This window comes from Typopeltis vanoorti, chromosome 19 (assembly GCF_054136105.1).
Source record: "Typopeltis vanoorti isolate ZY-2024b chromosome 19, IOZ_Tvanoo_1.0, whole genome shotgun sequence".
NCBI classification, from domain to species: Eukaryota; Metazoa; Arthropoda; class Arachnida; order Uropygi; family Thelyphonidae; genus Typopeltis; species Typopeltis vanoorti.
Genome location: NC_143567.1, coordinates 59,385,352 through 59,401,002, shown reverse-complemented (window position 1 = coordinate 59,401,002; position 15,651 = coordinate 59,385,352). Strand labels below are relative to the sequence as shown.

General features: G+C 36.0%; 1 protein-coding gene across 4 annotated transcripts in view; it reads left to right on the top strand.

Annotated features, from left to right (window-relative positions):
* Positions 1–15,651, top strand: part of LOC150096152 (uncharacterized) — a 520,274-nt gene that overhangs the window by 295,865 nt on the left and 208,758 nt on the right. For all 4 annotated transcript variants that reach the window (XR_016549966.1, XM_090409454.1, XM_090409453.1 and 1 more), the window contains exon 12: positions 2,141–2,253. Coding sequence is in view for 3 of the 4 variants with exons in the window: in XM_090409454.1 (XP_090265580.1) it covers positions 2,141–2,253 (113 nt within the window). In the remaining variant the exon portion in view is untranslated. The remainder of the gene's footprint in view (positions 1–2,140; positions 2,254–15,651) is intronic.

Sequence of the window (15,651 nt, the reverse complement as noted above, 5' to 3'; positions counted from 1 at the left end):
ATTCTGACAAGTATGTCGATCCAAAGCACGACAGAATTTGTCGCACAATATCAGTTAATATTGGAAATTTTTCATGTGTATACTTCCAAATGACTTCATTGTTTATTGATTTTAAATGTAAACTATTCTGAGTGTTTATTATTTCAAGTTCTACTTCAGCTTGGTTTATATCAAACAGCCTACTAATTTTATTTGAAATTTCTGTGATATTCAAATTTTCTTGAAATGGATTATTGATAAAAGATACAATCATTTCAGTTTTATTAAAATCTTTAAATCTTGAATTTATTTCTTCCTCAACTAATTCTATTTCACGAATAAACTCTTTTAAATCACAGCAAAGCATTTCTTGATTTTGTTCAAAAAATTTTAATAAATATGGGAGATGTCTAAATTCACGGTCATTTATATTTTTCTTTAATAAAAGTAAGTATTGTTGGAAAGTTTTTATTGAACTTAACACGTTCGCTGCCAACTACGAGTATACTCGTAGTGGGTAATCCTGCTTCACAAGCCAGCTACGAGTATACTCGTAGGACGCTTACCGCCTGGAACGAGATTATTGTAGTGACCTTGAAGAAGTGAAAATGCTTGGCTTGTGGGGCTAGCTTCAAAACTGTGTATTCTCATAGACCGTATATGCTCTGTACAAGCCAACTACGAGTATACTCGTAGGTCGTTTACCTCCGGTAACGAGATTATCGTACTGACCTTGAAGAAGTAAAACAGCTCGGCGTAGGGGAACAGACCATGCCAAAGTAGCGTGGCAGCGAACGTGTTAACATGTCAATTAAATTTTTATCTCTACCTTGTAACCCTAAATTTAAATTGCTTAATTTTGTACATAAATCTACTAAAATGATAAGTGTAACAACCACTTTTATCACTCAATTGTGGATAAATATCTCCTTTTTCTTCAAGAAAAATTTTCATATCGTTAATTAATACAAGAAATCTTTCTAAAAATTGACTTCTGCTGAGCCAGTGAACATTATTGTACAACAGAAGTTCCCAATCATCGTCTGCCTGTAATTTAAAAAACTGCCGTTGCAGGGCTTTTCCTCGATAATCCATTTCCCATTCCTTGTGAAAATGATACGCCTTCGATTTCTTTGATACACTCATGATTATCCTCGAATTAAAAAAACTTTTAAATATTTTATTAAAATAAAAAATGTTTAATACTTATCAATTAGCAAACAAAATAATGGTAAATCCAACAATAAATTTAGAGCAACTGAAACTCAACTGAAATTCTAACAGTGATGTAGTTACGAGTAAACACGATTATAAACGAAATGCATGTGATGTGCTTTGCTCATAATCGTATTCACTTGGCTCGCTATTTGACTTCCACTGATCCAAATTAATTCATTTATCCGGACTTATAAGAAAATGACTGATTTTACAATTTTAACCAAAAAGTAAATAAACAACAGCAATAACTTAAAGAGAATTAAAAAATAATACACCATTAATGATAAATAAAATATTATGTTTTCAGTTTTAATTAAATTTGTAAGTAAGGAGGAATAAACAAGAGATCAACCAAATATCGCTCCGCGCTCGACCTGTTGATCACGATCGACGGGTTGAACACTACTGCTATATAGTATCATATTCCTGTTCACCCATTCCTGAATTTTATCTTCCTTGTAAATTATTCTTGCCAAGAAATTAGTCTCACAATTAGCCATCAATCTCCTTAGCATCCCATAACATCCATTCCTTTCTGATGTGCATGCTGTGCATTATGTACATCCAAAGTTCATTGAAGTTTAGTTTCAGAAAATGGTGTACTGTTACCTAAGATTGCCTTTTATAGTGGTAGTTCGCTTATTTTTCTTTCTTATTTTTCACAGTATTGTAGTTTCATTATTTTTAACAGTAGAATATCTTTATATGACATCTTAGAACTAGTTTATCATGAAGTATTCCATATTAACAGTTTAAGATGAAATAAATATGGATATTATGATTTGAAACTTGGATTAAAAAATTAATTTTTTTTTTTTTTCAAAAGAATAATTTTATAAGGAAAAAAATTTCTTGCTTCATTATTTCTTTCACAGTATATATTTCATAGTTGTTAGTCACTTTATGATGATAAGTTTAATCATGTAGCATCATTTCCTTTCAGTTAAGAGATGCAGTTGCTCTTACTGACTTTCTAGCAATGTTAGAAGAAGAAGTGAAAGCTGGTAAACATTGGGATGAACTAAAAGCATCTCAAGTACTGAAGCAATACAGATCGTACGTAACTTATTTTCATTATATATTTATTTATTATAATTATCATCATCAGACCACAATGCAATCAAAAGACTCATTGTGAGGGAATCCACTGTCATATAGACCTAATATTTTTGAATCATGAGTCCTTCTGATCATGTGCTGTCTCACCAAGGAAGCTCTCCCTCAGTAACACTATAATACTCCTGCTTCTTGCATGCTTTCTCCTTCCTCCAGTCTAAATTCCCAGAGTTAAAATCACACTCCAATATTAGCCTTTCGTGTATCCATAAGGTCAATTTGCTATTCAGTTCACAGTCCTCTTCAGATGACTCTAGTCTACAGCAGCATTCAATTATGAATTTTCTCCTGTAAACCTCTACTTTTCACCAAACAAACACCCATTGGTTATATTACTCATTAGCAGTACTACCACCCCTCCACTTTTTATTTTGCCTGCCTGCCATCCATAAATATACTATATGCATTGAATTCTATTCTTGTAGGAATATTCTCATTAGTGAGACCAGTCGACCAGGCCTAGTCAATGCAATAATTTTTGATCCACTTTCATTTACCTCTCTCTCTCTCTATGTCACTGGGCATCTACAGATGCCATATGGTCACTCTGATTCTCAGTAATGTGCCACACCAGGCCTCGCCATGTAGTCCTGTTGTTTGCTTTTCTGGCGGCCTCAACTCTCTGAAGATTAGTCACTCCACACACACACACCATCCATACATCTCATTGATGGTCTACCCCTGCCTCTTTTTCCAGGAACTTTACCATCTATTACTGTTCTGAGAAGTCCCCCTTCCATTTTCTATGTGTCCAAAATATTTTATCTTTCTTCTGTCAATATCCTTAAGGAGCCTTAAAGTTCTACTGATCTTTTCTAACACCCATTCATTTGTATGCCTTTCAGTATATGATATCCTCAACAGCCTTCTGTAACACCACATCTCAAAAGCAGATATCCATTTCTTATCTGACTTCTTTAGATTCCAAGTCTCACATTCATAAGTCGCTGTTGAAAAAACAATTTTCATTTACCAATGCTAAGAAATTCCTTGCCTTAAGTATTGATGATTCTGGCATTAGTGAACATGCATGATAACTGACCACTATGCTGGTGGATGCTGGCCTGGTTGGCTGAATGGTTACCATATCCGCTCTCCAACCAAAAGGATGTGGGTTCGAATCCTGCGGTAGGCATGGATGTTTGTGATTGTCTGTGGAAATACTGGTAGTGGTGATGGGCAGTAAATGGCATTAGTGTAGTTGTGGTTAGTTGTAGTTGGTGGAGACAGAGAGTTGTAGAGTAAGTGCCCTCCCTCGATGAGTCTTTGGACTCCTTGGAGGTGTCACGTAATAATAATATGCATGGCTTATCAAACTGTGCCTTTCATGTGGCTTATCAAACTGTGTTCTGTATCACTTTCCCACTCACCTTACTCACTTTCCCACCCACCTAGTCTGTTCAAGTCCTTTTGTAAATCCACATCTGTTTATTCTACTACTTTTCATAGTTCTTCCCAACTGTGCCTTTGCAAATTTAAACAACAATGGTCCTAAAACAGAACCTTGGAACATACTACTAGTGCCTTTCTTCTTCCAAGATGTTATTCCTCCATACACAACTTGTTGATACCTTTCAGATAGCAAATCTCCACTGCAGCACACTAATTTATTATCCAAATTCATCTATCACAATTTAATTAGCAATATATTATTGGCAATCTCTCAAAGGCTTTTGCAAAATCTGAATATACTACTGTATGTGCATTTCCCTTGTTCAGTGCATTTGTCACTTTGTAATGAATAAGTAGATGACTAAAACACAATCTCCATTTAGCAAACCCAATGTCCATTGAAAATAGACAGTGGATTTACTCCCAGTTAATGCCCCCTATCCATTTATTTGTCACTGTCTGTCATATTTCCTGATCTATAGCACCAACTAAATATTTCATCCTGTTTTGGATTTTGGCCCTCACTAACCTCTCCAACATTTTAGCACAAATCTAGACACATGGATCTTGGTCTTCCTCTGGGGTAATTTTCCTCTCATCCTGGTATTTTGTACTGCACTGTACAAAATCACATAAATTCAAATCATCCAGCAGTGATGTCTTTACTGCCATTGTTTTACCATGTATTGGTGCCATACTGACAATATCGTATTTAAACAAAAAAAAATACAATATTCACTGTTTACTTATAAACTAAATAACTCAGTCAATCACATAGCTGTATAAAACAAAAACTTCAACGACTTAACCTAATATAATGGTGACAAGACCGAAGCCTCAGTCTTGTCACTTCTTTTATGAAGTAAAATAGTGGCGGCCCATGAAGTTTTAAGTGGGGTTGCTGCCTATACAAAATAATTTTCAAAAATTATTTTTTTCCTAATTAGTAACCAATTTATTAATAAATAAATCTGTAGATTTATTTGAAAGTTTATTTTTCACTAGGTTAGACTATGATAAATTTAGTTTAATCCTTTATCCCATGGTATCTTTATCCCAGTGAGAGCAAACAAAGTTTGTGCCTGAAAATATCTTCAGGACTGAATATAGTGTTGTACTATCTTACCTGGGTAAGTAGTACAACACCAGGCAACTCGTAGCAAAGGTGGAACAAGCTACCAACACTCCTGACCCAGTATCTCCCATAATGCAAAACACATCTCCTTATGGATATGTATACTGTTATGCATTAAGGGATTGGCCACTACCCAGACTAGTTTCGACCTTTATTGAGGTCTCTTCAGTGGGAGCCAGGCCCAGAGTTGGAGATACCAGGCAGAAGCAGTAGCAAGGTCATCTTTACCTATAGGAGTTGCCAAAAGGTTTGCCACCTTTATTAATTAAATTACTCTGGATTTAGAGAAAGATGTTGAAAGTTTATTTTTCACTAGGTTAGACTATGATAAACTTTCAACATCTTTCTCTAAATCCAGAGTAATTTAATTAATAAAGGTGGCAAACCTTTTGGCAACTCCTATAGGTAAAGATGACCTTGCTACTGCTTCTGCCTGGTATCTCCAACTCTGTGCCTATCTCCAACTCCCACTGAATAGACCTCAATAAAGGTTGAAACTAGTCTGAGTAGTGGCCAATCCCTTAATGAATAACAGTATACATATCCACAAGGAGATGTGTTTTGCATTATGGGAGATGGGAGATACTGGGTCAGGAGTGTTGGTAGCTTGCTCCACTTTTGCTACGAGTTGCCTGATGTTGTACTACTTACCCAGGTAAGATAGTACAACACTATATTCAGTCCTGAAGATATTTTCAGGTGCAAACTTTGTTTGCTCTCACTGGGATAAAGGATTAAACTAAATTTATCATTGTAGATTTATTTATTAATAAATTGGTTACTGATTAGGAAAAAAATATATTTTTAAAAATTATTTTGTATAGGCAGCACCCCCACTTAAAACTTCACGGGCCACCATTGAAGTAAAACAATTTTTCCTTCTCTCCAGTCCCTCGGCATTTGACCAGATGAAAGACTCATATTATGTATATTAAGGCAGTTGTTAATTCACTGGAATGATCCCTCCAAACATGCAATGATATATCACCAAGTTCTACCATATTATTGACATAAAGTTCACTCATTTCTCCATATATATATCCTTGCTAACATCTGTCCATCCTCCAACTCCTCCCTTCTCTTCATGGTGTCACATTCATGATGATGAAATATATTTGTGAATAGCTCAGTAATTATTATTACTCTATCATTTTCACTGACCAATAGCATCCTTCTTGCAAACTTTTTTCTCTACTTGCTACATATCAAAACACTAGGATTTTTTTTCCACCTGATTAACTAATTGCTGCTCATACTGTACTTTCACTATCCTTACCAGTTGAGTCATCATCCTGGCCTGCTCTTTGTACCCTTCATGTAGTTGATTATTACACCCATCTTTTGCCTCCTTCCATTTGCTTGCGTAATCTCTTCATTTATCCCTTTCTCACTCACCTTATTTAACTTCCTGATCCTTGGAATACATTCAAACATTGTGCTTCTTCTTCTAAATAGTTCTTGAAGTGCTAAATTGGCATTGATTTTCTTTTTGCTTGATTGTGTGTTGTGTTGTTATTAGCACTGCCAAAAGATAGGTCATTTTTTCATGTTTTAGTTAATAATAATGTTAGGTTAAGTCATTGTAGTTTTTGTTTAATACAGGTGTGTGATTGACGGAGTTATTTAGTTTGTAAGTAAACATTGCATTTGTTTTGTTTAAATATGATATTGTCAGTATGGTGCTAATGCATGGTAGAACAATGGCAGTAAAGACAACATTGTTGGATGATTTGAATTTACGTGATTTTGTACAGTGCAGTACAAAATACTAGGATGAGAGGAAAATAACCCCCAGAGGAAGACCAAGATCTAGGTGGATTGATGCAGTTAGATTAGATGTGCCTTAAAAGACAGAAATAGATCTGACAATATTAGAATCCTGATAGATAACAGATTAATTGAATTATTTTGGTTTTGTGACTACATTTTTTATTAAAAAAGACTGTTTTTTTTAAAACTAAACAAGTACTAAAAAACAAACCCAACAAATTTTGTTAGTCATCAGACTAACATCTTCAGGGGTAAAGATAACTAACAGTTTAAAGCACAAACTATAAGAAATTACGAAAAAAACAAGTTCATTTGTTGGTATTATGAACATCAAAAAAGTTTGTTAAAAAACTGAATAACAGATCTACAATCTTTAATACGTGTTAGCTGGAAACAATGCTATTTGATGTCGCGTTCTGTGGTTCACTTTCACTCTGTCCAAGGTCTGAACTGGGTAAATTTTTGATAAACGCTGACCAAACTTGATTTAAAATCAAGGTTTGATTTTAAATCGAGTTTGATCAGCGTTTAGATAAATAAACTAAGATAGGAAATTGATGATGTTGATCCCCCCCCTCCCCCAATTATGTAGTCTGATACTGATTACCCCAAACACTCTTTGACCTTAAATGAATTTAGGCCATCAGTTCTTCCACTAATTCTGTCAACCTCTCATGACTTGTCAAGTTAGGAAACCACTTCTAACTTCCTTCCTCATTCAGAGTCAATATGATATCACTAACATACACAATATCGTATTCTGGATATTACTAACATACACAATATCTTATCCAAATGTAGAATAAGCATTGCCTTATATAGAAAATCACCACCTCTCTTTTTCTGTATTCATCAGGCTTCTCATCATTAAACTCCAGCTAGTTTTTCCAGAGTAGCAGCATAGTCCCTATAATTAGTCTTACCATAAAGCAAACAACCATGACTATGATCTCCATCATCATGCGTTTCAAGGTTTAAGGTCTATTATGGCTTAAAACCTTTTTCAGCCTCAGAGCCATATATATATATATATACATACAGGGTGGTTCAAAATGTACAGACTTTGAGGGGAGGTAGAGAACATCAAAATCAACCATATTCACATAGGAAAGCATGACCGGAAACGCCACTGGAAGGTACTAACAGGGACACTAAGATTCAAAAATAACACAAGGCAGTAAGTAGTGTAAAAAACTTTATTAGGCATAACTGAACAGTTCAATAGTAGTTGGATACATAATATGGTTTCACATCAGGTGCTCAAAGTTACGACCATTAACAGTGATGCATGCCTGATACCGACGATGCAGTGATTGCCATGCATTTTTGAAATTACCTGGAGTTTCCTGGATATTAGCAGTGCCGATGCCGATTCTTGCCACGAGGTCCATGTCAGAGGCAACAGGCATTTCGTACACCATGGCTTTAAGGGTCCGACATCAAAAACTTGAATGAGGAAGCCCCAATTGCTCACTTGGAGTGCTGGTGAACAGCGCCACTTATCACTTTCTGGTGGCGTTTCTACTCATGCTTTCCTATGTGAATATGGTTGATTTTGATGTTCTCTACCTCCCCTCAAAGTTTGTAAGTGGAATTTTGAACCACCCAGTATATATATATATATATATACACACACACACACACATTCGGGTCTCTTTTTATGCGGTAGATATGTTCCACAGAAAACCGCATATAAAAATCGCACAAAAAAGACCTGACTTACGTTGAAAAATCAGGGATACGTTCCATAATTTTCTAAAACCAATAATCGATATCCAATAATATCATTGTCACTTAAGGCATTATTATCCACAAGCAATTCGTCTACATCGTTCTGGCTAAATGTATCAAAACCTACCTTCTCCACCAATTTCATGTTCCAATATAATGATTTCAGCTGGTAATGTAGATGGTTGCACTGTTTGCAATACATCTAGGCTAAGCTGCTTTCCAGCAAACATTTAAAGTTTGTGGTCTTATTTCAGAGATAGCAGATGCAACATGATTTCCAAAATAGAAAATTTTTTTCCAAACGTCACTAATGATTCATTTTCTAGTTAATCCAATATGAATTGAAAAGTGTGCTTAACGTAATATTTTTTAAAAGTAGAAATTATGCCTTGATCTAATGGCTGAATAATGCTTGTTTTGGATGGAAAAAAACACTACCTGCACATTTGGATGTTTTAAATGCGAATGACTTGGTGCATTGTCAACAATTAATAAAACTTTAAAATCGAGAGCTTTTTGCTTCATATGTGTTTTTCCACTTCTGGTACAAAGCAATTATTGAACCATTCAGTAAATACAGCAGTTGTTACCCAGGCCTTTGTATTAGACTTCCAATGTAACGCCAGCTGTTTTAAAACTTTGCCTTTTAGAGTACATGGTCTTAGAAATCGATTTACTAGGAGGGGGTTTCAACATTCAATCTCCTGATGCATTACTACAAAGTAACAACATTACTCGATCTTTGCTTGCTTTAAATCCACTTGCTTTTTTCTCAAACTTTGCGATGTAAGTTCGACTAGGCTTCTTCCAAAACAGTTGTGTTTTTTGTCAACATTAAACCTTTGATCGGGACAATATCCACCATCTTCAATCATTTTGGCTAACTTCTCTTGAAAATTTTTGGCTGCTTCTTCATCTGCTGCTGCAACCTCGCCCGTAATCTTCATGTAATGAAGTGCATTCCTTTTTAAAAACCCAGTTTGCCATCTTTTGCTAGCTGAAAATTCTTTATCAGCCTGGGAAGCAGAAGTAGATGGCTCCAGTTGCTTCATCTGTTCATAAAACCAAAGAACTTTTTGTTTAATTAAATAACCACTTATAGGAATTCTTCTTTGAGTTAATTCTTCAATCCAAATTGCGAGCGCCTGTTCCGTGTTTTCTAATAAAGCATCTCTTGAGTACGATGATAATTTGGCACTTAGTACTGTGCCAGAAATGACAGATTTTCTTATTGCTACTTCATTCTTTTTAATTGTTCTTATAATAGATTTGTCTAAATTAAAATGTTTACCAATCACCGTAGATTCCTCTCCTTTTGCTAAGTGATCTAAAATTGCAATTTTCATTTCCAAAGAAAAGCAATTTCTTTGGTGCTTTTTTTCCTCCATTGGGCCAAATTTAATTAATTAATAATTAATTATCAATTATTAATTAATAATAAAAACTCAGCTAAATTAACAATTAATTATTAATGAATACATTACAAAATAACCAAGGGGTGTTCCATGAAAATTTCAGGATTTGTGAAGTGTTTCTGTCATAGGAAAAGTTTGGGAAACGCTGGATTATCCTATTATCGGAATGGATTCTCCTTCTGTTGATATGCACAGAAGTGTCAAAAGGTCTCGTATCTGTGGGCGTGCACCATATAACTTCAAATCTGCATAAAAAGAGCCCCGAGTGTGTGTGTGTGTGTGTGTGTGTGTGTGTGTGTGTGTGTGTGTGTGTGTGTGTGTGTGTGTGTGTGTGTGTGAAAATTAGTTTGAATGACTATAATACCGAGAATAAAAAAAATAAAGTTTAATGCTGAGATACTAATTGAAGTTTGTTCGTTGAACAAACTTCAATTTCTTCAGGTATCAAAGAAAGAATTATATAAATTAACAGAGACATAATAAAATTACATCAACAGAACTAATATAAAAGACCAAAGTACAGTATAAAACAGAAATGCGTGCTGGAATTCCAATTAAAGTTGACTACGTGCGAGAGTTGTCACGAGAGCACCAGTATTGGACAGTGGCAATGTGTGCATCAGAAAGGTTGGAGCTAAGGCTGTTGTTTATATGGGATGAATCAAGGGATGTTTCTTTAGATTTGACTATCTTGCTTTTGAGCTCATCATAACACCTATGAGTATTAGAAGTTTGCAGCCAGTTTACGAGGTGTTGAAGGCCTTCGTCCGAGTTAATAGAGAAGAGAACGTGGCTTGAGAGAGCGCTGGCCCTGGTCCTATTGTACGAAATGTCTCTTCTGTGTTCCTCAATATGTAAAAGGATAGATTTAGCCGTCTGACCGTAATATGGTTTGCCACATTCACACAAGATCTTGTAGACTCCTGGATACTGGAGAGGGAGATGTTTTATTTTAGGTCTACCTAGTATTGATCGGGGGGGGGGGGGTGTATGGAGAGGTAGCACCTTAGTATCGACGTCAGCCGCTGATCTCAGGGTTAGGATGTTGGGCTCTGGTCCTCACATACACTCAACTCTCACTTATGGCTCCAAGAAGTTGGTAGTGCACACCAGCGGCCACACCCCCGGTAAACGGTCTCGGCTGGCGGACTAAACTAAGTGAGGGTATCAGCAATATAGAATGCTGTAAATAGGGAATGTCACCTCTTATGTGCACGAAGGAATGGCCAAGATGGCAGAAGATTCAACACTGACTGATCAATATCATCAAGGACATGACAGCAAGATGTGCGGCACATTGAGGGCACACTCCTGACATCTAAGGGACTTCTGGCCAGCCATCGTGGAAGAGATCAGAGCCTCACCACGTATTTATCCATTGTCAACCATGAAACACACCATGTCACAATATGAAGTTAGAGATGTGGTTGAGACCCCTGCAACCATCAGCTCTTATAACTACAGGGAAGAAGAGCTTGAAACTGGGAATTGTAAGACAAGAACTACTAAGGTAGTGTATGAAGATAATATCCCAAACCCTCCAGGGAGGATATTCTCAGATATCCCTTGTCCGAAAACCAGGAGCAATCTCTTGAAAATAGTAACATGGAACGTCAGAACACTCTATGAGGCAGGCAAATTAGATAACCTAATCCAGGAATTAGAAGTGATGAAGGCCGATATTGCAGGTATCAGTGAAGTGAGGTGGACAGATACAGGCATAATAATAAGAAAAAATCCCACTATAATCTACTCTGGCAGTGACTTACACCTTAATGGAGTACTGCTTGTCCTAAGTAATAGAATTGCAAAATCTCTACAGGGATATTGGCCCATAAATGACAGAATCATAACAGCCAAAATAACTGCACAACCATTCAACCTGTATATTATCCAAGCATATGCACCAACCCAAGATCACCCAGATGAAGAGTTGGAACAATTTTATGAAGATATCCAAACTGCAATCTCCAGTGCCAAGTCAGATGATGATATCATACTGATGGGCGACCTAAATGCAAAAGTTGGCTCAGAAAAAATCTCATTTTGCATGGGAAACCAAGGGCTTGGAATCAGAAATGAAAGAGGTGAAAGATTAATTCAATTCTGTGAAACCAATGACCTAATAATTGCCAACACACTGTTTAAACATCCTCCCAGAAGACTATATACCTGGACAAGCCCTGGGGACATCTATAGAAACCAAATTGACTATATAATAATAAGCAAAAGATTCTGAAATGCAATAACACAAACAAAAACATATCCTGGGGCAGACATAGGATCGGACCACAACCCAGTGATTGCAAAAATCAAAATAAAACTTAAGATACCAAGCCATCCATTCATAAGAGAAACTTATAATTCAGATTCACTTAACAACCAAGAAGTTAAAGACTGCTTTATAAAAGAATTCACAAAATCCCTTAACAAGTCAGACACCACAACTCACACAGAAAATAGAATGGCAATTGATGAAATTAACATGAATTGGCAAACATTCAAGAATAGCATCAATGAAGCAGCCAAAAATACACTCCCACAATTAAAAAGGAAAAGGAATAAACCTTGGATGAATGAAAAAATACTGACATTGATGGAACAAAGAAAAAAGTTATAAAGAACAAACCTGAATATAAAAGCATGAATAAAGAAATAAAAAAAAGAATGCAGGAAAGCCAAAGAGGAATGAATTAAATATAAATGTATAGATATAGAAAAACCTTGATAGAAAACATAGAAGCAGAGAAATGCATGAAAAGATCAGAGAAATGACAAGCAGGACAAATACAGCAAACCATGCAAGTGCCATTAGAGACTCAAGAGACCATATTCTAATGGATAAAAAAGAAATCATGGAAACATGGATTGAATACACAAGGAAATTATACGAACAACAAAGAAATGATATTCCTGAACAGACTGATTTAGAAGGACCATCCATTTTACTCTGTGAAGTTGAAAATGCCATCAGAAAACTAAAACCACATAAAGCTGCAGGAATAGATAACATCTTGGCAGAATGGTTGAGGGCTCTCGATGAAGGAGGACTGAAATTTCTAACAAAATTATGCAATAAAATATACGAGACTGGGTTTCTACCCAAAGATATTAATCTCTCAATTTTCGTTCCAATTCCCAAAAAAACAAAAACTACAAGATGTGAAAAGTTCAGGACAATCAGCCTCATCAGTCAAGTATCAAAAGTCCTCCTATACATTATTCTTGAAAGAAATAAAAGAAAAATAAACATAGAAATAAATGATACACAAAGTGGCTTCAAAGAAAATGTAAGTACAAGAGAAGGTATTTTCAACGTCAGAACCATCATAGAAATATATCTAGAAAAACAAAAACATGTGTACCTCTGCTTCGTAAATTACAAAAAGGCATTTGACAAATGTCCAACATGAACAAGTAATTGAAATCCTTTCAAAAATAGGCATGGATGGAAAAGACATTTGGCTAATAACTAATCTTTACTGGGAACAGACTGCATCTTTGAGAATAAATAGAGAGACCTCAGAAGAAATCCCAGTTCAGAAAGGTGTGAGACAAGGCTGTGTCTTTTCTCCGATTCTCTTTAACCTATACACAGAAGAAATATTTAATAAAATTAGTAACCTTAAAGGAATCGCTGTAGGGACAGAAATATTAATAACCTAAGATATGCAGATGACATGGTTCTTCTAGCTGAAAACAAATGTGACCTCAAAACTCTTATAGATGAAACCCTCAAGTATAGCGAACAGTATGGCCTCAGTTTCAACTTTAAAAAGACAAAAAAAAATCATGATAATTTCAAGAAAAAAGAAAATACCAAAAATATTCATTGATATAAAAGGAAATAAATTAGAACAGGTGCAAAAATACACATACCTCGGACACTTGATCACAGAGAATGGCAGGACAGAATATGAAATTAGAAAAAGGATTGAAATTGCAAGGTCAGCTTTCAACAGTATGAAAAATCTACTAACATCTAGAGAATTAAATCTGAAAACAAGACTAAGAATCTCCAAATGCTACATATGGTCTGCATTATTATATAGAGTAGAGACATGGACACTCTCCAATCTGAGTGTGAAAAAACTGGAGTCCTTTGAAATGTGGATGCTGCGAAGAATTATGAGAATATCATGGAAAGAAAAAAAGACAAATGAAGAGGTACTAGAGATGGCAGGCGTCAACAGGAGCCTGATGAAAGAAATTAAAAAGAGAAAAGTCAGATATTTTGGACATATTCTGAGACATAACTGCCTACAAAGGACGCTTCTTGAAGGAACTGTTGAGGGAAAGAGGAAGACAAAGACTGGAGTGGATGAAAAATATAGAAGACTGGACCTATCTCTCATATGAGGAATGCATCAGAGAGGCGCACAATAGGACATGGTGGAGATACACGGTAGTCAATCTCCTGGAGGGAGAAGACACCTGACAGGACAGGAGTATTGATCGAAATTTTGGAAACGTATTGAAACAAGTTCTAATGTTGAATTTCCTAAGAATTTTCACCAGTTTTTGGGGGAGAGAGCTGATGTATGGTAAATGAATGCTCTTGGGGAAGAAGAATCTTCAATAGTAGGAGAACAATGGTGAGAGATAAATTTATCAATTTTCTTAAGAGAGACACCGTTGTTGGCAAAAGTCCTTTTTAGTAAATTAAGCTCATTTTCAATCTCTGTTTCATCTGTTTAGTTTTATTTATTTATTCTTATGGCTACATGAAACTGGTAAGTAAAAAATACAATCACAATTTCCAGAAACAAATGATGAAAATCTTAACATATAAAAGTACATTACATAAAAGGCATAACCTGCTTACTAAGTCTTTCTTTTTTTTTTTAAAAAAATATAAAGCAAAAGTAATTTGTCATAATTAAGCCAGGGACAATTATCGTCCTGCTGCACCAAGTATGACAAGACTGCATGTTCTCACAACACTTCACAACATAAAAGTGGCTGTATCCAAGGTTTAAGTAAAGAGCAGTTGTGTCTTGTGTGAGAAAACTTGATCCATTAGAGGAGGCCCATTTCACACTGCATCATCATCTTCTAACATGAGGAGTTCTGCTGATACTATGACGAGGACTATGAGAGTGACTACTAGAATAACATCTTTGTGGTGAGACAGGACCGTGATCTTCTGTTTCCTCCATAACCACCGCCACCACCATACCAACTACAGGTCAAGGCTGGAAAGCCAATTCAAAGCCTCATCCGTCATCTTGTGGATGTCCTGTAGGCCACCACCATGAAATTGGCACCTTGGACAGTCGTACACAATATGAGTAATCGTCTGAGCCACGGGAGAACAATTACAATAAGGGTGATCTGACAGCCCCCATTTATGTAGAAGATAGCCACATCTGCCCTGACTAGTTCTGATCCTGTTTATGGATGACCAAATCTTCCTAGGAAGACCAAAACCAGGCTGCGGAGCACAGGGATCTTCTACCAGGAAGCCGTTTGTTGGGAGATTGTTGGACCAGTATTCTCTTCATATGTCAGATATTGATGGCAGCACAGCTGAAGAGAGTTTGTCCATGGACCAGAGAGGCTTTCTAGATTTGAGGCAAAGACTAGGTGGATTTATGAGAATCTGGTGTAGGGGTAAAAGTGGGTTGCTCATTGCTTTCTGGCATGATGTGCCAGGGTTGAAATAATTTCAAATTTCTGTAGAGGATAGTGATCGGAAGAAGCATGAAAATATCTGTCTGTGTGTGTGTGTGTGTGTTGGTTTTCTTAAAATAGAGATTTTGATGTTATCAGTGCATCTTGTGAGTTTTAAGTCCAAAAAGGAAAGACAGTTGTTGGATTCCAGTGCATAGGTGAAATTGATATTCTCATGAAACTTGTTGAGATGGTCTAGAAAAATATTGAGGTTATTTAAAC